The sequence below is a fragment of the Paroedura picta genome, chromosome 6 (genome assembly GCF_049243985.1).
Source record: "Paroedura picta isolate Pp20150507F chromosome 6, Ppicta_v3.0, whole genome shotgun sequence".
In the NCBI taxonomy this organism is placed as follows: Eukaryota; Metazoa; Chordata; class Lepidosauria; order Squamata; family Gekkonidae; genus Paroedura; species Paroedura picta.
The window spans coordinates 111,007,129-111,031,579 of record NC_135374.1 but is presented as its reverse complement, the minus strand read 5'-3'; the positions used below and the strand labels follow the sequence as shown (position 1 = coordinate 111,031,579).

The 24,451-nt window shown below is 48.2% G+C and overlaps 1 protein-coding gene across 2 annotated transcripts in view; it reads left to right on the top strand.

Annotated features, from left to right (window-relative positions):
• Nucleotides 1-406: 406 nt before the first annotated feature.
• SLAIN1 (SLAIN motif family member 1) overlaps nt 407-24,451 on the top strand; it is a 52,836-nt gene continuing 28,791 nt past the window's right edge. The window contains exons 1-2 of one of the 2 annotated variants that reach the window (XM_077343919.1): nt 407-1,183; nt 15,985-16,124. In XM_077343919.1, coding sequence (XP_077200034.1) covers nt 726-1,183; nt 15,985-16,124 — 598 coding nt within the window. In that variant the 5' untranslated portion in view covers nt 407-725. The remainder of the gene's footprint in view (nt 1,184-15,984; nt 16,125-24,451) is intronic. The other variant, XM_077343918.1, reaches the window with a different exon arrangement.

Genomic DNA, 24,451 nt, shown 5'->3' with positions numbered 1-24,451 from the left:
GTGGGGTATAAAAATGTGAGAGCCTGTGCACTGTTAACAGTATTATTTATTCTGGAGAACCAGGTTTGATTCTCCACTCCTCCTCATGCAGCTACCTGGGTGACTTTGGGACAGTTACAGTTCTCTCAGAGCTCTCTCAGCCTCCCCTACTTCACAGGGTGACTGTTGTGGGGGGAGGAAGGCGAATGGGAACCGCTTTGAGAGACATGGAGCCTGCTGGGTTACCTTGGGCTAGTCACAGTTCTCTCAGAGCTCTCTCAAGCCCCCAGCCCAGCCCACCCCAGCTGCCTTTTGTGAGAATCTGCCTGCAAGCTGCTTTGGGACACCTTCAGGTAGAGAAAAGCGGAGTCCAAGAGATGCCAGAGCGCCTCTCTCGCTTCCAACGAGGTGTCGAGATTGGCGGCAAGCGCCTGAAGGGCAGGGCCTCCGTCCAGCGGCCTCTCTCCGCCCACCTATGGGCAGGGGCTCCCGCCTCTCCCCCAGACCCCGGCTGTCCGTCCGCGACTGGCCCCGCCCCGGGGCGTGGCGTAGAGGAGTGGGCGGAGCCTGGCGCCTGCTGCGGGCCGGGCTCTCCGGCGTCTCCCCGCCCCGCTTTGTTCCCATTGTGCGCCGGCCAAGGAGGGAGGGAGGGACGGAGGAAGGAAGCGGCCGGGAGGGGCGGCCGCGCTCAGAGGCGCGTCTGCGGGGCCGCGGGCGAGCGCGTCGGGCCGTCCGGCCGCTGGGCCATGGAGGCGGCCTTGCTGCAGCCCTTGCCAGTGGCCGAGGTGAAGGCGGCGGCGGGGGCGGTGAGCGCCGAGCTGGAGGTGAAGAAGCTGCAGGAGCTGGTGCGCCAGCTGGAGAAGCAGAACGAGCAGCTGCGCAGCCGGGCGGCCGCCGCCTCCACCTCCGCGCCCGACCCCGGCAGCCCCCGCCAGCAGCAGCAGCCGCCCCCGCCACTGCCGCCGCCGCGCCTGCTCTGCCCCGCAGCCCTCCCGGCCCAGCCCGCCATGGCCAGCCCGGCGGCCGCGCTCCTCTGCACCGCCGAGCCCTTCGTCTACTTCAAGCCCTCGCCCGCCGCCCAGCTGCAGCCGCACCAGCAGCACGACGCCGACGCCGCCAGCGGGCCCCCGGGCACCGTCTTGGACGAGGTGGAGGTGCTGGACCTGCAGGGGGAGCCAGCCGAGGACGAGCCCGAGGAGACCTGGTCAGTGCCTACCGCGCGCCCCCGACCCTTCGGACAGCTTCGGGAGGGGGGAACTGACCCCTGCCCCCTCCCCCGCAAGAGGCCGCCAGCGACGCCCCCTCCCCACGGCATGGCGGCCTGGGAAGCGCAAGGAGCCCGCACTGCTCCTGCTCCGCGCCGGTCTCGAACCCGTGGCCGCTCGGGAGGCACCCCCCGCTTGGCGTCTGCGCTAGAAACGTGGAGGACGCTCAGCCCGGGTCTCGGCTCCACTCCTCTCCTGGCCGCTGGGGGCCCAAGGACTCCCGAGAAGTGGGGTGGGGCGGAGCGGCTTTCTTTGGCCGGCCGGCTCCATGCCCTGCGCCCAGCCTGCGGGAGCCTGCTCGAGAGGAGAGCGGCCGCGTCGCTTCCTCGCGAGTAGTCCGCGCTGCGCGATCCTGCCGGCTGTCCCGGCCGCCGCGTTCCCACCCAGCGGGCTCCAAGTCTGCCGGCCCGAGGGGGCTCCGCTGTCCCTGCCTGCCGCTTTCAGGACCGCGGACAGCGCCCCGCGTCCCGCCCGCCCGCCCGCCCGGCCCCTCCGGAGAGAGCCAATGGGAGACGGCGCGGGCGCCATCTGTGATTTATAGCGCTGCGGTCGATTGCAGGCAGGCAGGCGCTTCCCAAAGCCGCAGAGCTCTGTGAATGGTGTTTATCAGGCACCTCAGCAGGTGCACTGCCAGGATCCACGGGCGGTTTCAGGGAGGGCATGTGTACCCTTTCGCCCACCTGCCACTGGCTAGCCCATTGCCTTTCTAACCCCCCCCCCCCCCAGCTCCAGGCATACACAACCCTCTCCCCCCCCCCCCAGTGGCTTTCCAGATGCCTGTCTGCAAGGGGGTTTGGGGTTGTGGCAGAAAAGCAGGCAGCAAAGGAAAGCCAGGACTGCTCATCAGCTGGGGGATCTCTCCTGGCAGCAGGAGGCCTAAGTATCTCGGTCCTCACTGTGGATCAGGATCCTCTGGAGAGCGGAGGCTTAAGGATATTATCCTGCCGGCATTTCCTGCGGGTTTAAGATGGTCTGATGTGGCTGACGTTTCTGATAGGCTGCGGGGTTGGGCGCGTGTTTTTAGGATCCTCGTGCAAATCCTTCTTGGGCGTCTGCCTGAGGGCTGTTGGGCTTGAGCGCGGCCAAAGTTAAGCACATTTAAATCCCCCTTGGTGCAGGTGGCGTTGGATTGGTTTCTTGGATACGGCTGGCGTTTGTGTGTGCGCTGGCTTTCGGCCGGTTCGTGCGTACTGGGATGAAAAATCCTGAATGTGCCTTTATTGACTTCATTGAGACCTTTTGGTGGCTAGTTTAGCTGGTAAAGCTAAGCAGTGCTTTTATTGGGGGTCGACTCAGTAATCGGCCACCTCTGGAGCATCAGTGGCTTCGTTTTGTCTCGTCCTTCTCCCATATTATTCTCCCAACACCTCCTCTGTGATATTAAGATGTAACATTGTTAGAAATGTTGATGCCATGGTGGTGGGGGGGGACATTTCTCCCTCCCTGAGCCTTATAGGACAGTGGTACAGAAATATGGCAGGCTAGCTGGCAGTGGGGTTGAAATATATGCAATACTTACTGTTCTTATCCAGCCTTTTCCATTATAATCACGGCAAACGCAGTGTTTATTATGTAGCCTATAACAACTGTACAGCCTGGCATATTGGTGTCATTTAAAAGGGTCAGTGCCTTTGTTTACGGCAAGCAAAATTGCAAATAGATTGCATGCAAGGGAGAGAGAGCCTCAAACAGCTGCACTTTGTTTGGTCTTACAGTGGAATCTGAAAAATACTTTCTCAGGAGAAAGCTCCATTGGGTGTTCCTGAATAGGGGTCTGAGTAGACCTGCATAGGATGCCGTTGTTAATATTGTAGGTTTTTGCTAATTGAAAGAGATGGGGGTGGGGAGGAGGAAAGGAAACTGGAAAATAGAAAACTCAGTTTTTCTTTTTTACTAAAAAAAAAAAAGAAAGTGTGTTATTTGGACAGAAAAGGGTCTGATATGGTTACAATAGAACTAAGAGATGTTTGAGGGTATTGTTACATCTTATAATGTCATTGCCTTACATTAAAACCTTCATACTGTACATTTTGAGCAAGACTGTGTAAAGCATTTAACTCATACCAAAAGTTTTTTAAAAAATTCATAGTAGTGTTTCTCCCTCCACCCAGACTTCCCCCAAATTTCCAATTTTTCAGTTGAAAGGGAAAAGGGGGGAGGGACAAGGAAAAATAGGTTTCTATTTTTTTCCAGTCCCCCCCCCCTTTTGATACCATTGCAATGGACCTTGCATTCCAAAAGGGGGAGGAAAAGGATATCTTGTAAGCTTTCTTTTTTGGGTCAGTACTGTCTAAAATTTATATATATATATATTTACTTTCATCCACTGAAGTTTTGAACTTCAGTGTCCCCAATCCTCACCTGACATTCTAACCACTATACCGTACTGCCTGGCATCTGCTTGAATGTGTGTTCATGAACTGATGTAGTGCCTTTGAATGGAAACTGAATGGTCCCTCAATAAAAATAGACCAGGGATCCTCCTCTTGTTAGAAGGGACCTCTGTGTAAATGACATGCATGCACAACTTCACACAAAGCCCAGGCAAGCCCAAGTTCATCAGATGCTGGAAGCTTAGGGTCAGCCCTGGTTAGTATTTGGATGGGAGACCTCCAAGGAACACTAGGGGTCATGGCGAGGATGCAGGCCATGGGAAGCCACCTCCGAGCATCCCTTGCCTGGCTGTCAGACAACCCTTGAATCTCCCCGTTGTCTGACACACATACCATGTGATAAAGTGGCAAACCTGCATCCTGGAAAATATCACCAGTAAGTTCCTAAGTGTCCATATAAGCATATGAAACTAACTTACAACCAGCTCTCCTTAGTGAGCATGCAGGAGTACTTGGGGAATTGGTAGAGAACTGGGAATTGGATTGAAGTTTGAGTCCAGTGGCACCTTTAAACTGATGAAGTTTAATTCTGGGTGTAAACTAACACATGCATGCACGCTTCTTCAGTTGCATTTGGAACTGTTTTCCTCAAGCCTTGTCTATAGTCAGGGAGAAGGTGGGTTAGTTGCCCGGAAGGGCTAGTTAGAGTCAAGATGCAAGAAGTCACTGGGTGGTACGCATAGTTGAGAAGGGAATGGAGCAGTTGGTAAAACCTGTGAATGGCAGCAAAAAAAATAGCATAGAAATAAAAGAGTTGACAAACAGATGTGAGAGCTAAGTTGGAATCCAGAGCTACCTCCAAAACGTTAAAAAAAAAGGTCAATTCTGGGTATAAGCAAGATCTGAGAGATTTAGCATTGTTTGACGCACTCTTCTTCAGATACATTGAAACTGATCTCCTCAAGCGTTACATATAGGTAGAGAGGGAGCAGTTGCAAGGAAGGGCTAATTAGAGTCAAGCTGTGTAAGTACAACTAAGATTAGAATTACATAGTTGGTAAGAGCTATGAGTAGCAGCACGTGAGCATGCAGATAGTAAAAGGGATAACATGTAAGAACTATGTTAGCCTTGAAGGGCTGGACTCAAATTTAGTTCTCACATCTGCTTGTTAACTCTTTTATTAGTATGCTAATTTGCTGCCATTCACAGGTCTTACCAAAAGAATATAAGTTCTAAAGAGCAAAACCTGCTCAAGATCCCTGGCTCCAAATTGGCCTCAACCAGGGCCGGGCCAAAAACACTCCCTGGCAAGATCAGGCCCACTGGGACCTTGGACAGTTCCTCAGGGTAAGTAAGAGAGAGCTGTTCTGCCAGGCCTACAGTACTAGAGACCTAGCAAGAGACCTGAAATCCTGGCCTCCGTAGTCACGATAGAAGCCAAATTATATCTGACCCTGAGTATTCGAGCTATAGCAACCCTCCTGCTACGCAAACAGAAGCGGTTAGAACTATTTTAAAGGATGCATTATGTTTTAAATATATAAAGTATGATAACATTGTTCTGCTGTTTTTAATGTCACCCACCCTGAGCCACTAATCCAATCTCAACTATACTTAAAAAGGTAAAGATATCCCCTCTGCAAGCACCGGATCATGTCTGACCCTTGGGGTGACGCCCTCCAGCGTTTTCATGGCAGTCTCAATATGGGGTGGTTTGCCAGTGCCTTCCCCAGTCATTACCGTTTACCCCCCAGCAAGCTGGGTACTCATTTTACCGACCTCGGAAGGACGGAAGGCTGAGTCAACCTTGAGCCAGCTGCTGGGATTGAACTCCCAGCCTCATGGGCAGAGCTTCAGACTGCATGTCTGCTGCCTTATACCACTCTGCGCCACAAGAGGCTCTCAGCTATACTTATCATCCAGTTATTTATGCATCTGGACTCTTAATGACAGTTTTCGGGTGGTTTCCGCAGTTGAAAAACGCAATAAAACCAATAAAATCCGCATACATAAAATCAAATTAAGAATGTTTTTAAAACCACAGATGAAACACTATCATCTAACCATCCTGTAACAGCGTAGAGCAGTGGTCCCCAACCTTTTTATCACTGGGGACCGGTCAATGCTTGACAATTTTACTGAGGCTCAGGGGTAGTGGTAGTCTTTTGCCAAGGGACGTTGCTGCCGCCTGAGCCCCTGCTCCCCTTGCTTCCCTGCCATTGCCCCTGACCTCCCACCGCCCGCTGGGGGGCGCTGCCAGCAGCAGCTGCACAGTGCCATGCCGAGGGGAAGCCCCAGCCATGGTGGCCGCTGGAGAGCAACAGAGGTGAACCGGTGGCAGAGTGGCAGGGCAGCCCCCGAGGCAGCAGCCAGAAAGGAGGAACCGCAGCCCGGTACCGACTGATCCACGGACCGGTGCTGGTTCCCAGATCAGGGGTTGGGGACCACTGGCGTAGAGCATTTACGCTAGCTAGAACTAATGCTGTACCTTCTGCTGTGCTATATGGGACATTTCAACAGATCCCATATCCAGCTAGGCTTTGCCCCTGTGGACAGTGCTGTATAGAATCAATCACACGTGTCTTTTTTTCCATTGTCCATTTTATTTCTCGACCTGAGCTAAATTTCTTAACTCGCTGCTTTGTAAAAGACAACTGCATTCGGATGCATTTAAGATTCAGTTTCTTTTGACATCCCAGAACCCTGATATAACTGAACCAGTTGCCAAGTTTTTATATCTCGCCACGAGAGATCGTGAATGTATTTTGTCCCCCTCTGAAACATGATTTGTTTGCTCTGTATTGCCTTGAATCCTTCTGCACTTTTCTTATATTGTATTTTTAATATGCCATTAAAGGCTTTTTTGTTGTAGATGAAACACGGTTTGCATCCGCCATGATCAATAAAGTGTTTGTAGCCAGCAAGATGTTCGGTGTTAGGATGAGTCGGAGGAGAAAGGGGGGCAGAGGGGGCAGGAGGGATGCCTGGGATTTTGATGTAGCTGTTATTTAGCTGGCCTCAACCAGAGGGCGGGTGGGTAAGCTCCATTTTGCAGGCCCTGCGGAACTGGGCAGGGCCCTGATCTCTCCGGGGAGCTCATTCCATCAGGCAGGAGTCAGAGGCAAAAAGGCCCTGCATCTGGTTGAGGCCAGACATTTCTTTAGGGCCAGGGATCCTTAGTTGGCTGGTATTGCTTGATCGAAGAGCTCTCTGGGGAACATATTCAGGGAGGCGGTCCCTTATAAAAACACCAAAGGAAAAACACAAACAAAGCTGTCCCCAGACCTGAGCAAAAACAAAGTTGAGAAAAGCACTAGCAGGCTCAATTAGAATGCAACTATATCAAACCTAAAAAATGTTTATCTTGTAGATATTTGTGCTCCATTTTTCTCCCCGGGGGGAGAGTATACATCTTCATTCTCCTCTCATCCGTTTTACCCCTACAAGAACAACCCTGTGGGGTAAGTTAGAGTCAAAGAGACAGGCGCTGGGCCAAGGTCACCTGTCCAGTTTCTGTGGCTGAGTGGAGGATTTGAACCCAGACCTCTCAGATCGTAGTATGTCGCTTGAACCACTACCTTACCTTGCATTCCTTCACAGTTAGCATATGCTTCTGACACAGAAGTGGAGTAGCTGACAAGCGGAATTACTAGTTGGTTTTCTGGTTCAGGTGTCTGCTTTGTTTTGCTTGGATGTCAGTTTTAATGGAGGACATTGTGAGGACCCCACCCCTCCTTACCTGTGGCGGGTGCATTTTTGCCTCTGACTCCATATCAAGAGGTTTCAGGTAGGCATTGTAGACATGCATGTGCGCAGAGAAAAGAAGACGTGTTTTTTTTTTGACCCCACTTTTTACTACCCAAAGAAGTCCCAAAGTGGCTTACAGTCACCTTCCCTTTCCCCATTACAGACTCCTTGTGAGGTAGGTGAGGCTGAGAGAGCTCTGAGAGAACTGTGACTGGCCCAAGGTCACCCAGCTGGCTGCCTTTGGAGGAGTGAGAAATCAAACCTGGTCCTGCAGCTTAGAGGCCACAGCTGTTAACCAGGACACCACGCTGGCTCTGAGCAGATGGCTTACTACAAGAGCTTTGGGGTGAGGAGGGGCTAATTGCTTCTGGGAAGTGGGTTAACATGCTGGTCTGTGCCCCTGGGGTTAGAGGGAAAAGTGTCCAGGCACCACTTCCAGATTTGACCTTTACTTGTCTTGGTAGTGTAAAGTTTCCATCACATCGCAGCTGAATTATGTAAAAGGTAAAGGTAAAGGTATCCCCTGTGCAAGCACCGAGTCATGTCTGACCCTTGGGGTGACGCCCTCTAGCGTTTTCTTGGCAGACTCAATACGGGGTGGTTTGCCAGTGCCTTCCCCAGTCATGACCGTTTACCCCCCAGCAAGCTGGGTACTCATTTTACCGACCTCGGAAGGATGGAAGGCTGAGTCAACCTTGAGCCGGCTGCTGGGATTGAACTCCCAACCTCATGGGCAGACAGATTCAGATAGCATATCGCTGCCTTACCACTCTGCGCCACAAGAGGCTCTTAGCTGAATTATGACGATCCCTCAAAGGGTTTTAGGGTTGCGTGCTTTCGGGATCACCAAAGTGGAGCCGGACGCCCTAGTTCAGAGGTGATTTGCCATGCTTGCCTCCACGTAGCTACCCTGCCCTTCCCTGTTGCTTGCTCATTCAGTACTATTCAAGGCTGACCCTGCTTAGCTTCTGAGTTCTGTCGATATTGGACCTGCCAGGTACAGGATCCCTTTTGTAGGATGCCAATAATACTTAGCATGCATATTGTACATTTCAAGGTTTCCCGAGCGGTTGGCAATGGCATGCTTTCTTGGGAACCCGATGAAGCCCTCCATCCCAATGCAATGGAGGGTGGTGGTTGGGTGTCGAGGGGGAAAGTATATAACTTCAGGATGCCCTGAAAGTTCATGGTTGAGAAGACTTGAATTGGGCACGGCTCCATAGCTCAGCCTCTGACAGTGCTGTCCTGTGCAGAAAGACTTAGGGGGGTGTAGCTTAGGAGGGAGCTGCTGATCACTGTGTGACCCCAGATCTCCCCCTTAGCCCCACTCAGAAGTCACTTCCATTGAAATTTGTGGGATTCCTCCTCAGTAAGCATGATCTTTCTTTCTTGTATTACTGCTTGTTCAAACAGTGTTGTGAACAGGACACAGTCGGGATTGGGCCTTAGGCATGCCTGTTGCTGTCTGTGCAGAGGAAAGGGGCCTTGAAGCTAGCTTGGAACAGAAAGCAGCTCCTTGCCTTGTAGTAGTAGTAGTAGTAGTAGTAGTAGAAGAAGAGGAAGAGGAAGAGGAAGAGGAGAGTTGGTTCTTATATGCCGCTTTCCTCTACCCGAAGGAGGCTCAAAGCGGCTTACAGTCGCCTTCCCATTCCTCTCCCCACAACAGTCACCCTGTGGGGTGGGTGAGGCTGAGAGAGCCCTGATATCACTGCTCGGTCAGAACAGTTTTATCAGTGTTGTGACTAGCCCAAGGTCACCCAGCTGGCTGCATGTGGGGGAGCGCAGAATCGAACCCAGCATGCCACTCCTAACCACTACACCAAACTGGCTCTGTTTGTTGATCTGTTCTGTAAGTCCTTTTGAGGAAATGTCGTTTCACCCTTATGTTCAGGGCTATCTTGCAAAGGGATGATGTAGCTTTATTTGCATCCCACCCTTATTCCCAATAGCGGCCCCCACGGTGGCTGACATAATTCTCCTCTCTTATGTTTTATCTGCACAACAACCCTGCAAGGTGGGTAAGGTGGAGAGAGTTCACCCAGTGAGCTTTCCGGGCACCAGTGGGGATTCGAACCTGGGTCTGCTGCATCCTAGTGCCAGCGCTCATCACCCCTCCTCTCAACCCCTACACTGGCTTCATCCTTCCTTAATATAATTATCCACCTCCTAAACAGAATGTTTCTTGGGGGAGCCAGAACACAAACAGTTGATTTGGTAAATATATTCTAGGCCCTGAAAAATGATGGCTGAAAGAGAATAATTCCCCCTCCCTTTGTTGCTTAAAGGTTGTAATTTTGACAGCATTGATTTGAAGCAGCTGGCTTGCTGTCCCAGCCTGCAGTGGCTGAATTCCAGTTTGATGCGCCTTAAATCACGGAGATTCAGCTGCGATTTGAGATCACTGATTGACTCTTGTTTATCTCAAAGGGTTGTCAGTCTCTCTTCACAACACACAGGGCCTTCTCTGATGTGTTAAGGTCTTTTGTCTCCAAGATGGGCACCTGACCTTTATATGCTAATAGGGCTTGGGGCAGAGTAGACCGGTTGGTGTGTCTATAGTTAACCTACCAGATGTGCTGAATTAATCGGCTGCAGCTATTAAAACTGGAGCCTGAGCAAATGGATAGCAGATTTCTCACATGCCCAAAACAACTTGTGAAGGTATCTAAAAATGTAATAGGTAAAAGTTCTGAGAATTCTCCGATACTCAAATGAGAGCCCGTTTGGTGGTTTTGGTGAAGAGTGGCGGGCTCTAATCTGGAGAACTGGGTTTGATTCCCCACTCCTCCTCCACATGCATCCAGCTGGGTGACATTGGGATAGTCCCAGTTCTCTCAGAGCTCTCTCAGCCCCATCTACCTCAACAGGTGTGTCTGTTGTGGGGAGAGGAAGGGAAGTGTTTATAAGCTGCTTTGGGACTTCTTTGGGCAGTTAAGAGGGCTCAAAAAACACAGCTCCTCTTCAAATGTGCATCACATCAATTCTCTTTTTGTGCAATGAATTTGCACCTCCATAGGAAACGGGTAGGATTCTCAAGTCTCCCTCCCCCCCCCCCACCACCAGCAGGGGATGGAGGGGTAGGGTGGCCTGATCCAGGGTCCTTAGTGAGGGGCAATGCTAGAGAGTCCACCCTTCCACTTTCTTTACGGGAGCTGATCTCTCTCGTCTGGAGATGAGCTGCAATTCCAGGGATTCTTCAGGTCCCAACTCGAGTCCAGCATCCCCAGAAACAGTAGAAGTGGGAATGCGGGGGGGGGGGAGGAATAGTCCACCTCAGAGAAGGGGTGTCTCCGTCAGCCGCCTAATACCAGCTTCTTGCTCCATGCCCATTCCACTGGACCAGCTGGCCAGGGATGGTGGTGAACTTACTGGGAGCAGAAAGGGAAGAAGCCAGAAATAATCAGGCCACGCTTTAAATCTCCCAGAAGTGACATAGGCACATTGAAAGTGATGCTCTGGTTTGTGGGCAAAATCTCTATGGTATAATTAGCTTCTTACCATAGAGTTTTGCTGAAAATCAGAGTGTCGCCAATATGCTTACATCACTTCCAGGTGACATAGACACATCATATTTACTTTTGGCTTTGTGCCTATTTTTGGGGTGGGGGAATTGCCCCATCAGTCAGCGGTCCTGTAGAGGAGACAAGCATCCAAAGAAGGGGGACTTCCACCCGCGTCAGAGCGGGGTCTGGCATACCTAGCTAAGCATAGTCATGTGTTGACCTTCTGGACAAGCACAGCCTTGTGGTCCTTGGGGACTGTCCAAAGGATTCTTACCTTGCATGGAAATCAAAGTGACTTCAGTGTTTGACCAGGGGCTTTTCTGCCTAGCGATGAGGGAGTGGGAGCCAGTTGTGTTTTTTATCTTTTCCTGGGTGAATTGTTTCTCTCAGAGGATTCTTTGTCATCGAGTTGTATGTGTGCGCGCACGTGTGCACACGTGCTTAGTGCAACTAAGGGAAGGGCTGCATGGGACAGAGGGGGGCTTTTGAACATTACACTTTTTCTGTGCATTTAGGAGAAAACGTACTTAAAGCCATATACCTGGTCTTGTTCCCACAATGCCAGCTCCAGCTCTTTTGCTGCTGTAGCTCAGTGTTGCCTTGACCTAGCTCAGGGGTGGCCAAAGTGTGGCTCTCCAGATGACCCCAGCTGGCAGGGGCTCATGGAAATTGTAGTCCATGGATATCTGGAGAGCCGCAATTTGGCCACCCCTGACCTAGATCAATCAGCCTAACCTGTTCCTATCAACTCTGGGAAGCAAAGGTATTTGGATGGGAGACCCCGAGGGAGCCCAGGGTCTTTATGCAGAAGCAGGCAATGGCAAACCACCTCTGAACATCTCCTGTCTTGCAAGCCCCTTGAGGGATCACCAGGTGGCAATAAAATAATCAGTCTTTCTCAGATCGTGGTTCAAAAACAAAAATCCCTCCCTGGCTGCTGTTTCCATTGGCGAATGTGGGGCAGAAGAAGAAGAAGAAGAAGAAGAGTTGGGTCTTATATACTGCTTTTCTCTATCCGAAGGAGGCTCAAAGCGGCTTACAGTCGCCTTCCCTTTCCTCTCCCCACAACAGACACTCTGTGAGGTGGGTGAGGCTGAGAGAGCCCTGATATCACTGCTCAGTCAGAACAGCTTTATCAGTGCTGTGGAGAGCCCAAGGTCACCCAGCTGGCTGCATGTCAAGGAGGAGTGGGGAATCAAACCCAGCTCGCCAGATTAGAAGTCTGCGCTCCTAACCACTACACCAAACTGGCTCCCCAAAGTGGAAACTCCTCTCAAAGCACTGAATGGGTGATTTTTAAGGTGAGTTCCAGCCATGTACATCAGAGTGCAAATGGGAGTAACATCCTTGATTCAACGTATGGTGTCCATATGATACACTTATAACCTATATTCAGTTTAAAAAAAAGAGCTGGGGGGCTTTATACCCTGCTTTTCACTATCCAAAGGAGTCCCAAAAAAGCTTACAAAACACCTTTCTCTTCCTAACACTGCAGCAGACTCACTGTGAGGTAGGTGGAGCTCTCTGAGAGAACTGCTCTGTGCAAACAGCTCTGGGAAAACTGGGACTGGGCTTTTGTCATCCAGCTGGCTGCATGTGGAGGAGTGGGGAATCCTGGTTCTCAAGAGGTGAAGTTACCCTGGCTCTTTGGTTGCAGTGAATTCTGCGGGGTAATACCTTCTGCCTTAGTCAGCCTGCATTTAGCCCTGGAATTCTGTACCCAGGTAGTTGTTGGTATTTTATGTTGGGTTGGGCTGGCTTAATCTTCACATGGTATTTGCAGGTGGACACCAAAGGTTGATGAATGTTACAATATTCACCCAAAATGTTAGGTGTGAATAGATCCTGTGTGTTTAAGTTGCATTTCATCTGACCCACAGAACTTTGCATTGCAAATTTCAGTCATGAGAGCCTTCCTCATTCTACTCAAGGAACAGCAGTGTCGAGTCTTCAGCAGCAGCAATTAAAGCCATCCAGAATTTCTTTTGAGAATTGCATGGTGGCATCTGTAATAAAACTATTGCTTGGGAGATCCAGGACGGCTTGAGCTTTTGGGAATAGTAAAAGATACCTAAATATCAGCCCATTCAACTCACAGCGCCTGTTCTTTGATTATCAGGTTGCAAACTTAAGAAGTATTTTTAAGAGGTAGAGTCAGGTGGCTAGGCGTGTTCGTCTGAAGCAGCAGGACAAAGTCTGAGTCCAACCACATCTTATTCTGGGTATAAGCTTTTGTGTGTTCAGCGCACTTCTTGAAGACGTTCTGAAGAACTGTTCTGTTGCCTCATCCTGACAGAGCGACCCACATGAATGAGTGTACCTAAAGTGGTGTGCATGCACCGTTTCCCAGAATTGAACTTGGTTAGTCTTAAAGATGCCACTGGACACCACCTTTGATCTGTTGCTTCAGACCAACGCGGCGACCCACCTGAATCAATGGGCATTTAGAAGTCTGCCTGCACAGAGAAGCTTAGGCCCAGAAAGAAACTTTGTTGTTGTTGTTAGGTGCGAAGTCGTGTCCGACCCATCGTGACCCCATGGACAATGATCCTCCAGGCCTTCCTGTCCTCTACCATTCCCCGGAGTCCATATAAGTTTGCAAGATAGAAACTTAATTGGTCTTAAATTATTATTTTATTTATTTTATTTTGTTTTGTTGTGTTTTGTTTTGTTGTGTTTTATTTTGTTTTATTTTTGGACTTATAGCCCGCTGCTCCCGCAAGGCTAGCGGTGGGTTACATACAATAAAACACATAAAACCCCTAGCACAATAAAATCCTCATAAAATAACAAGCCCAATCAACCCACCCGGTCCAAGTGGTGGCGGGAGTATACAACTTGACCTAATCAGGGGGAAGGAATAGCAACTGATAGAGTAACCCTAGTGAGGGGTCCCAATCTACCATCCAGGCACCGGCATCAACCATAAACCTGGTGGAACAGCTCTGTCTTACAGGCCCTGTGGAAAGCTGGTAAATCCTGCAGGGCCCTTAGCTCTTCCGGGAGCTCATTCCACCAGGTAGGGGCCAGGACCGAAAAGGCCCTGGCCCTGGTTGAGGCCAGACATGCCTCCCGGGGAGCGGGTATGACCATCAGATTTGTACCCGCTGAGTGCAAGGCCCTGGACTCAAAGACACCCCTGGACTCAAAGTTTGTTTTATTGGGAGGTAGTGCTAGTGATGCAGTCCTAAGCAGAGTTATGCACTTCCAAGTCTGTTGCTGTCAGTGGACTTAGCCTTTCGTGATTTTTTTACCATTGAGAAATCCCTGAAACGTTCTTCAGGCTTGCTTTGAGAAACCCCAGAAGTGGCATAATCATGCAGGGCCCCTCCCTTTGCCACCCCTTTGAGGCCCATCATTGGCCATTTCGGGAGGGGGTGCAGGTCAACCTGACCATATATGGGCATATCACCTGGAAAATGTTGAACAATTTCTTTAAAAATATATTTAAATTTAATTAACTCCCACCCATTTGGGAAACCCTTCGAGGGTCATCACGAAACTGTGGTTGAGAAAGTCTGGCTTAGAAGAATGTGACTTTGCATCAGATGGCACCATATTTCCTAAAATCCTTTTGTAAAGATCAAGATAGTTGTACATCTTTGTAAACCTTTGAGAAGCATAAGACAAAAACACCATGCAATAATCTTTGGAAGGGCAAAGAAGTAGAAAGCGCGAAAGTGGAGAGCCAGTTTGGTGCAGTGGTTAGGAGTGCGGACTTCTAATCTGGCATGCCGGGTTCGATTCTGCACTCCCCCACATGCAGCCAGCTGGGTGACCTTGGGCTTGCCATGGCGCTGATAAAGCTGTTCTGACAGAGCAGTGATATCAGGGCTCTCTCAGCCTCTCCCACCTCACAGGGTGTCTGTTGTGGGGAGATGAATGGGAAGGCGACTGTAAGCCGCTTTGAGCCTCCTTCGGGTAGGGAAAAGCAGCATATAAGAACCAACTCTTCTTCTTCTTCTTCTAGCTTGAATGAAAACTCGCATTTATAAAACAAGCAGGGTTCAACATAAGTTTAAGACTCTGGTTTCTTAGCCAGAGAGACAGCAGCTTCTTGGTGCTTCTTTAGGTGTTAATGTCCACGTGGACTTCATTTTAAAAAAAGTCAAAACATAGATGGTTTTCAGTCATATTATACGGTATGTGATAAAGCATAGGATGAAATCTTATTCTTTCAGTTTGGCCTGTAAACAGTGATACTCAAGAATGTACTCAAGAATGTCCAACCTGCACATTTACTTTTAAAACATATTTTGGAAATTTCCGTCCTTATGGTGGCCATGCAGGCAAGATGGGGGCTGCAAAGGGACAGACCCTATTTTCTGTTCTGGTTTGCAGTGTTACTTGATCGGTCCTGTAGAATGGAGCCCATGTCTGTCGTCAACATGTGGGTACTGGTTTTGCATCCCACTAAAGTAAAATCAAAAGACATGGAGACAGCTGAGCCATAGCTGAGCCATAGGATCGCCAAGATGTGATGGCTAGCATCATCAAAGTAAGACACAAATTCAGAGTTAGCATTGGGCCCCTCTCCCCTGGGGGGGGGGGGAGGCCAGTATTAGACTGAACTGGCTCCCCAGATTGTCCCATCCTATGCCCAATTATCCACCAGCTCGCTTCTGCCCATCCAGTGGGCCTGTGTGGGAATAGTTTTATTTAATCGCCATCATTGTGAGTGAGTCATTGTTTATGGGGTTTTTAATGGGGAATTTTAATGGTTTTAATGTATTGATTTGTATTGAAATATTGTAAACCGCCGCGAGCCGGTTTCTGAGAGCGGTGGTCATACAAATTGAAATATTAATACTACTACTACTACTACTAATAATAATAATAATAATAAATAATATTTATGCCAGACTTTTGAATATTTGTTTGGCTCTTTAATTAGAACTGTTGTTTCCTCTACAAATCGCATATTCATGTACAGTTCTAACTGTTCTGGGTTTCTACATTTGAGGCAACTTCTAGTTCGGGCTGTAAGTTTACAGTTTGTAATACATGGCACTAGTGTGAAGAACAGTAAGTATTTTAAATTTTTAGGACGTAGTCATTTTGGCCTGAGATGAAATGTGAGTTGTTGTGGGAGATTTGAAAATTTATGCAACCAAGCGCGTATCTGTTATGATAAAGATTTGCATCTATTTGTTTAGGTTGTATGTTGCGCCTGCTAAGAGTGGTGTGTCCCAAGAAAAACCGTTGAGTCCTCTGGAATGGTGTCGGCGTGTTCTGGATCATCCAAGCCCTGAGATGGAGGCAGCAAAACGCTCGCTTTGCTTCAGGCTGGAACAAGGTAATTCAAAGCGTTTGTTCGATGCATTTGAGTGTCTCCTGTAGGTTTTCTTATGGGCTGACCTAGAACCTACCAGGGTCCATTCTGCACACATAGGATAATGCACTTTCAATGTGCTTTGGTCGCTGGATTTCCCTGTGTAGAACAAGAAAATCTACTTCTAAAGTGCATTGAGAGTGCATTATCTATTGTGTGCAGAATAGGCCCAGCTGACAATGTCTTGTACAGCAGGGGTCATCAAGCCCCGGTTAGCGCCCCCTGGTGGCGAAAACGTGCATGTGCGTTACCGCCACCTGGTGGCGAAAACGCGCATGCACGGCAACTGCGCGTGCGTGTTTGCGCAGCACCCGGACCGTCGGCTCTCCCCTCACCCCGGAGGTGGTCCCTGACCTGAGAAAGGTTGGGGACCGCTGTTGTACAGGGACTGAAGAGTCCAGTTGGTCCTATGCTTTGCAAAAGCTGTCCCTCAGTTTCTGCTGATCATCTTGCTTTTCTTCTTCACCCACGGAAATTCCTCAAAGTGTCTTGAGTATCCTTGCATTTCAGGACTGGGGATAGCTCAGGCAGGCCGAATCCCAAATTTTGGAAGCTAAACTGGGTTCATCCTGACTAGTATTTGGATGGGAGACCTCCAAGGATTGGGGTAGTAGTTCCTCCAAGGAATACTAGGGGTCACAATGTGAAGGCAGGGAATGACAAACCACCTCTGAACATCCCTTGCGTGGCTGCCAGACAATCCTCGGATCCCCTGCCTATGCTACCCCTGACATATAATAAAGCAATCAATGTATACCCTCTGTGTTATCGTTTGATGCATGTCCAAACTTGGATGCTACTCATTCTGTAATTAAAGCCAGTGAGCAGTTCTGGAAGAGTTTAAGCATCCAACCAACAGAATGAGAGCGGGAGAGAGAGATGTTGGATACATTGTGTGTGTGTGAATGTGTAGCAATAAAAAAATATTGGGAGTATTAATTGCTGACAGGGACTCATGGGAATTGTAGTCAATGGACATCTGGAGAGCCACAGTTTGGCCACTCCTGGACTATAGAAGATGACTTCTGGATAAATCACCTACACTATGACAGAGCTATATAGCCAGTGTCATAAAAGTATCAGATAAGTATCTGGGAGTCTCGGGTTCAAATCCCCTTTCTGCCATGGAAGTTTGCTGCACGCCCTTGGGCCAGTCATTCACGTACTCGCAGACTAACAGGCTTGTTGTGAGAACACAGTCGAAGAGAGGAGAATGGTGTAAGCCACTCTGGCTCCATGCTGGGGAAGAAAGTGAGGTATAAATGAAGTAAAAATAACCATCAACAAATGCAGCTTCAGGGAGCGATCCTAAGCAGATCTTCTCAAAAGTAAGCCCTGATTTATTTAGTGAGTTTTAACTCTTGGGAAAATGGTTTTAGGATTGCAGCTGTAGATCCTGAACTACAAATCAAACATCCTGGGTTACTTACGACATTATTCCTCCCACCAATAACATTAGAACCGAGGGAGGGGCAGAACAAGAGATGCCAGTCCTCAGATGGGACCTGGGAATCCCCTGGAATTATTGCTCGTCTCCAGGTGACAAAGATCAGTTCCGCCAGAGAAAATGGCTGCTTTGGAGGGTGGCCTCCATAGCACTAGACTCCACTGAGGTCCCTCCACCCCCCCAAATCCCACCCCCTCCTAGCTTGACCTCAAGGTATTTGTCAGCCCAGAGCTGGCAACCCAACCCAGAACAATTCCCTAAACTAGTTCAGCAGTGGGTTTTTTAAATTAAAGGTAAAGGTATCCCCTGTGCAAGCACCGAGTCATGTCTGACCCTCGGGGTGACGCCCTCTAGCTTTTTCATGGCAGACTCAATATGGGGCGGTTTGCCAGTGCCTTCCCCAAAATTAAAGGTAGGGACACCTAAAGTGTAGCAAACCACAGACATGGCCAACTTTTCCTAGAACAGATTCAAATGAGTAACCATGTTTGTCTGAAGCAGCACAATAAAATCAGAGTCCAGTAGCACCTTTAAGACCAACAAAGATTTATTCAAGGTGTGAGCTTTCGAGTGCAAGCACCCTTCGTCAGACTAAGAACTGACCCTCATAACAGTAGGAATATATAAGCAAAAGTTAATCCTGTTACATTAGTAAACTGTGTCACAGCATCCAAACACAGCCACATGAGAACTCCCTGCCAAACCAGCCAACCAATTAGATGCTGTGACACAGTTTACTAATGTAACAGGATTAACTTTTGCTTATATATTCCTACTGTTATGAGGGTCAGTTCTTAGTCTGATGAAGAGTGCTTGCACTCGAAAGCTCACACCTTGAATAAATCTTTGTTAGTTTTAAAGGTGCCACTGGACTCTGATTTTATTTCCCTAGAACAGGAGTTTGATACCAAAGAGCGACTCAGAGATTCCCAGAGATAATTTTACTTCCACGTTTCCTTTGCTATTTAAGTGAATCGATCTCTTGTTGTAGCTCCCCCCTCCCCAGCAATGACTGAGGAGACCACGGCCAATTCTGGTGTGCTGAGACCCATTCTTATTATTCAAGTGTCCCTGTTCCCATATGTTTTATTTTTTGCTTTCCTAGTCTATATTTGACTTCCGCCCCAGGATGCTGAAGCTTCAGCAGTAGTTATTGAGCATGAATGCTTGCTATCCTTTATTAAGAGAACTCGACATTCAAAGGAGGAAACATTTCCTTCAGGGGTTGCCCACCCACACACCTCTTGCTTTTCAGTTATTCTGGCATTAAGGTACTGTGTACCTTAGTAATGGGTATAGCCTGAAGGACAGACAAATATCATTGAGCAACCACATGAAACAGTGGCTGACTGAGCACATGAAGCGGCATGGTAACGAATCATATATTGCAGGGGTAGTCAACCTGGGGTCCTCCAGATGTCCATGGACTACAATTCCCATGAGCCCCTGCCAGCATTCGCTGGCAGGGGCTCATGGGAATTGTAGTCCATGGACATCTGGAGGACCACAGGTTGACTACCCCTCATATATCTGTTCCCTCAGACTCTGTTTTGCCTCCTGTGACTTGACAGCAAGTCTTCAGGGCATCAGGCAGAGAAAAACCTTTTCTAACCCACTTTACATGAAGATACTTGGATTTTCCATCTGTGAAGTCTTTGCTTTGCCACTGATCCATGAAGAAGAAGAGCTGGTTCTTAAAAATCCTACTTTTCACTCCTCGGAGTCCCAAGGTAGCTTATAGACATCTATCTTTCCCTTCTGTTCTCACAACAGACGCCCTGTGAGGTTGGTGGGGCTGAGAGAGTTCTGAGAGAACTGCTCTGTGAGAACAGCCCTAAGAGAACTGTGACTAGCCTGAGGTCACCTAGCTGGCTGCCTGAGGAGGAGTGGTGAATCAAACCCAGTTCTCCAAATTGGAGACTGCTGCTCTTTAAGTACTATACCATGATGGGTCTCTCATAAGCTTAACGATAAACACTTTAGCATTTGGTTGTAACAAAGGAACAATGCCTGCCACACTCTTCCAGTGTTTTATGAAAACACTTTAGCATTGATCTTTGTGGAGGGTCATTCTTTTTTTTTTTTAACATGGTGGCACCAGTGGGATCATATCAGAGATTCCCAGCATGTTCTATCAAGGTGTGCCCAGTGCTTGGCGCACTCATTTATTGCCACAAGATAAAGTGCTTTTCAGTCCAGTCCCCCGTCCCCCATTCTGCACAGGCTGAGATGATACTTGACGCAATACACAGCTCACAATAGTTGTGGGATTCTGGTGATACCTGTCTGTCATCAAGGAAATTGAAGCGTAGCTTGTCTGGAGGGGAAACATCAAAGGAGTCTGGGAAAAGCAGTGGCTCTCTGCAGTGAGGTACGGGAATGCTAAGTGTGCAGAGTGTGGTGTCTGTGGGTGCCAGAGCATCTGTTCATGCATTCCTTGGTACGCAGTTTCTTCTTCCTCAAAATATGCACGTATTCCATATGTACAACGTTTCTATCCTTGTCAGTCTGGAATGGTAGAATCAATCAAACACGTCCCCTTACACTGCCGCTGTGACCAGGACATTCGGAATAGGTACATTGCCCCAGTTCTATCCAAATATGCAGGTAGATCAAACTATTTTTACACCTCTCTTCTTCTTGCTGACTGTTTCTATGAAACTACCCTTCAAGATAGCAAGGTTCTGCACCCTGGCATGCTGAACAAAGAAAAAGGTCTAGAGCAGTGCTCCCCAACCTTTATATCACCGGGGACCAGTCAACGCTTGACAATTTTACTGAGGCCTGGGGGGGATTAGTCTTTTGCCGAGGGACGTCGCCGCTTCCAGAGCCCCTGCTCCGTTTGCTTTCCCGCTAGCGCCCCTGACTTCCTGCCGCCTGCTGGGTGGGTACTGCTAGCAGCAGCTGCACAGTGCCATGCCGAGGGAGAGCCCCAGCCATGGCGGCTACTGGAGAGCACCAAATGTGAGCCAGTAGCACAGTTGCAGGGCAGCCCCGGAGGCAGCAGCCGGGGAGGAGGACGAGGAGGAGTCGCGGCCCGGTACTGACTGATCCACGGACCGGTCCTGGTTCCCGGTTCCCGGACCGGGACTTGGGGACCACTGGTCTAGAGTAGCGATCAACAACCTGTGGGCCGTGGACCACATGTGGTCCTTCGACTAATTGGAGGTGGGCCCCGAAGGACGCCTTCTCCCCCCCCCCCCGGCCCTTTACAACGCACTTCATTGTTGTGGTGTGTCTGTATCTTGTTTTGAAGGGATGTTTAAACATTACCATAGTGATCAGAGAGCGCTAGGGCAGTGGTTGAGAGTAGAGGAGTAAACTACCCCCCCCCACCGGGCCTCAGTAAAAGGCGTTGAGTGGTCCCCGGTGAGTGGTCCCCGGCGTTGAGTGGTCCCCGGTGATAAAAAGGTTGGGGACCACTGGTCTAGAGCATTTAAGAAACTTTTATTATTGCTATTACTTGCATACACCTATGTATATATCTGTACAGAATATCTATTTTATGCCTCCAACACTTATTATGTGTTGTTGATATTTTTGACTGCTGATTTTGGATCATAAAAATAAATTGGACTAAACTGAACGGCTTTTTCCTCAAAGCAAAAACAAAAAAAAAGCCAATCCTGGCTCTCCTCCATTTCAGAGGTGTGTCAGAAGTGTTATAAAGACTGAATTTGGGGCTGGGTTCATGGTTTAGCCAGGGGTAGTCAAACTGCGGCCCTCCACATGTCCATGGACTACAATTCCCAGGAGCCCCTGCATTCGCTGGCAGGGGCTCCTGGGAATTGTTGTCCATGGACATCTGGAGGGCCGCAGTTTGACTACCCCTGGTTTAGACCCTTGTTGAATATGAGATGCCACAGAACCTTGGGCAGAGTAAGCGGGGAAGTTTTGTTTGGAAACAGTGTTTCTGTCGCAGTTAAGATCAGCTTGTTTTTCTCCTGGGCGGTTCATTTTTTCTTGAAATAATCATTCTTGTTTTCTTTGGGTAACTGTTAAGCAAGTTTACTTACTGGCACATTCACAGTTAACAAACACAAACATTTCTCGTACATCTGGCAGGCTTTTCTATTTTCTTCTCAGCTGGTAAAATTGTAATAACAAAGATTCCGTCTCATACCTTCTTACTGAGGTAAACTTTGTTTATAACACATTTCTTTTTGTTAGAGTAGGTTATTGAGACACTGCTTCTGTCTCAAACACACAAGTCCATAGAGCCAGAGGCACTCACTGACTGACTGAGAGAGATTCTGTTAACTGACTCTGTCCACAACTGACAAAACAAAACAGTAAGAATTCGCTCAGCATGCACCGTTCCTCCCTCCAATATGCAGAGTGCCTGTATGCAAGGCTCAAATATCCCAGGAGACATCACCTTGCTATCGACAGAGACCACCTATTTGGATGCAGCTGCCTTCCTCACAGGAGGGTGCTGGGCTTGGAACCTGTTGACACTCTGCTGAATCTTCCAACATTTGCAGCCAGATCAAGCTCCTGTAGCAGCCATTTTGTTGTGGCATCCACAACTTTTATTCCAAATTTCAAGAACCTCCTATTGGATGACGAAGGTGAGAGTCCCCTGAAGTAGGGCATAGCGGCATCAGACGAGCAGGATTACTGAAGTAAGAGCCGTGTAAAATCCGGGTGCTAAGCAATAGAGACACAAGACTAGAGTGAAGAGGCTGAAGTAATCTGAGAGTTTGAGAAGAAAACTCAGGGGCAATGGCAGACTAGATAAATCTCTCAGGAAGGACATGTGCTCTTCATGGGAAAGGGAAGAAGTGGCAGGTGGCAAAGAGACAGCAGATGTTTAATTTCACATATGGACTGAAATAATCACTCTGACATTTGGCTGCGGGTTTGTATGGCATTTAGTCCTTATCGGGGAGGGAGGGGGGCGGGAAGCCGTGCAAGATTATGTAATGAGCACAGTTCCAGTCAGACTAAGTAAACAACTTGAAGCCCAAAGTACAAATGTCAGTGAAGGAAAATGGCAGGGTAGAACTTTCCTGACAGCTCAGAAGATCTCTTCAGAGGCAGTCAGCATCCTTCTTGACATCTGGACTTTATCGGGGACCCTAAAACTGCAAATAGTTATTACTGGCTGCCTGTGGAATCATCACACATTGCACAATTCACATGTCAATCTTCTTATCTTCTTTGATGAAGAGAGGATCTTCTCATATTCACCTTAAGAGCCTGACAAGATTAGGAAGATTATCCTTCCTATTGTCCCCTCATGTTGCAAGGAAATTGCTTGCAGAGCCAGAATCAAAACAGTTTTTAGCAGCATCACATGCGGGTAGGTTCTTTCAAAAAATTATTTTTAAGTAAAATGATGCTTTGAGTTAAAAATATAAGACCACTGGCAGGCAAACAGGCCAATTAAAATCAATAACAATTGTCCTCACAAGTCTCCTCAATGTCTCCAATTACCATGTAAATCACCAATAATTAGAGAGTAGTTGAAATGATGGTTGTGCCAAACACAAGCATTACATTTGATCACTCATAACTCAGATTTTTAGAAACAGGACAAGTGCAGTGCTAGGAAGAGTCACACAGTTACAAAAGATGATATAGGCAGAAGTCAGGATTCCGGATAATTGTATATCTACAATTTTGACATTCTAAGAACTACGTCCTTGTAGATAATGCAAATCATTATTCACAGAGTTTTGTTTTAGTAAAATAGAAGCCAAAACCCCAAAGCTACAAGGTGGATGGAAAGACCATTGGCCAGTGGATGCTTTAATTTAATTGTTTGTAAAAAAAAATCATTGCCTACTTTTCCAAAAATAGCTGGCTAGGGCAATGCACAAGAAGGTATATGAAACTAATGCTATACAATAAAAACCAAACAAAAGAAGTCTAACAGTGCATTCAGACCAGTTCTCAACTTAATCCGGCCTTTCTCAACCTTTTTACCATCGAGAAACCCATGAAACATTCCTCAGGTTTCGAGAAACCTCGAAGTGGTACAATCATGCAGAATATGGTTAGGAAGCACAACTGTGGACACGCCCACCAGGGGCCCTCCCCTTCCTATCCCCTCCAGGCCTATCATTGGTCATTCTGGGAAATGGGGCAGGTCAACAGGACCATATATAATCATATCACCCAATAAATGTTTAACAAATCTAAAGTATATATTAAAAATTAATTAACTCCCACCCATTTGGGAAACCCTTCCAGGGCCTTAAAGAAACCCCAGTTGGATCCCTGTGCTACAGCAGTGAAAAAAGCAAACATCAAGCTGAGAATTATCAGGAAAGGAACTGAAAATCAAATGGACTATACTGTAATGGTTCAGCAGAGATTTTTGCTATGGCACTGTATACAGTTCTGGTTGGTGTATCTCAAAAAAAAAAAGAATACTGCAGAGCTGGAATAAGTACAAAAAAGGAGAGCCAAGGTGGTTCAGACATTGAAGCACTTTTCCTGTGATGTAAGGCAGAAGAGTCTGAGACTTGTCACATCTTATGCATAACTTTTAAAACGACAGCAAATGAGGGGACATGATAGAGGTTTCTAAAACCATGCTCGATAGAAGTTGAATAGAGAGAACTTTTTCTTGGATACCCAGTGGAGTTGATTTGCAACATATTCAGGACTGACAGAAGGAAATGCTTCAATTGTGGAATTAATTGCTGGAGAATGTAGTGATGGGCATAAGCACGTGTATATAAGTGCCATCAGTTGGAACTATGGTGATCCCACTAAGGAGCTTTCAAGGCAAGCCAGAAGCAGAGGGAGGTTGCCATTGCCTTCCCCTGCAGAGTTTTCCTTGGTGGTCTCCCACCCAAGTACCAGCCCTGTTTAGTTTCCAAGATTTGACGAG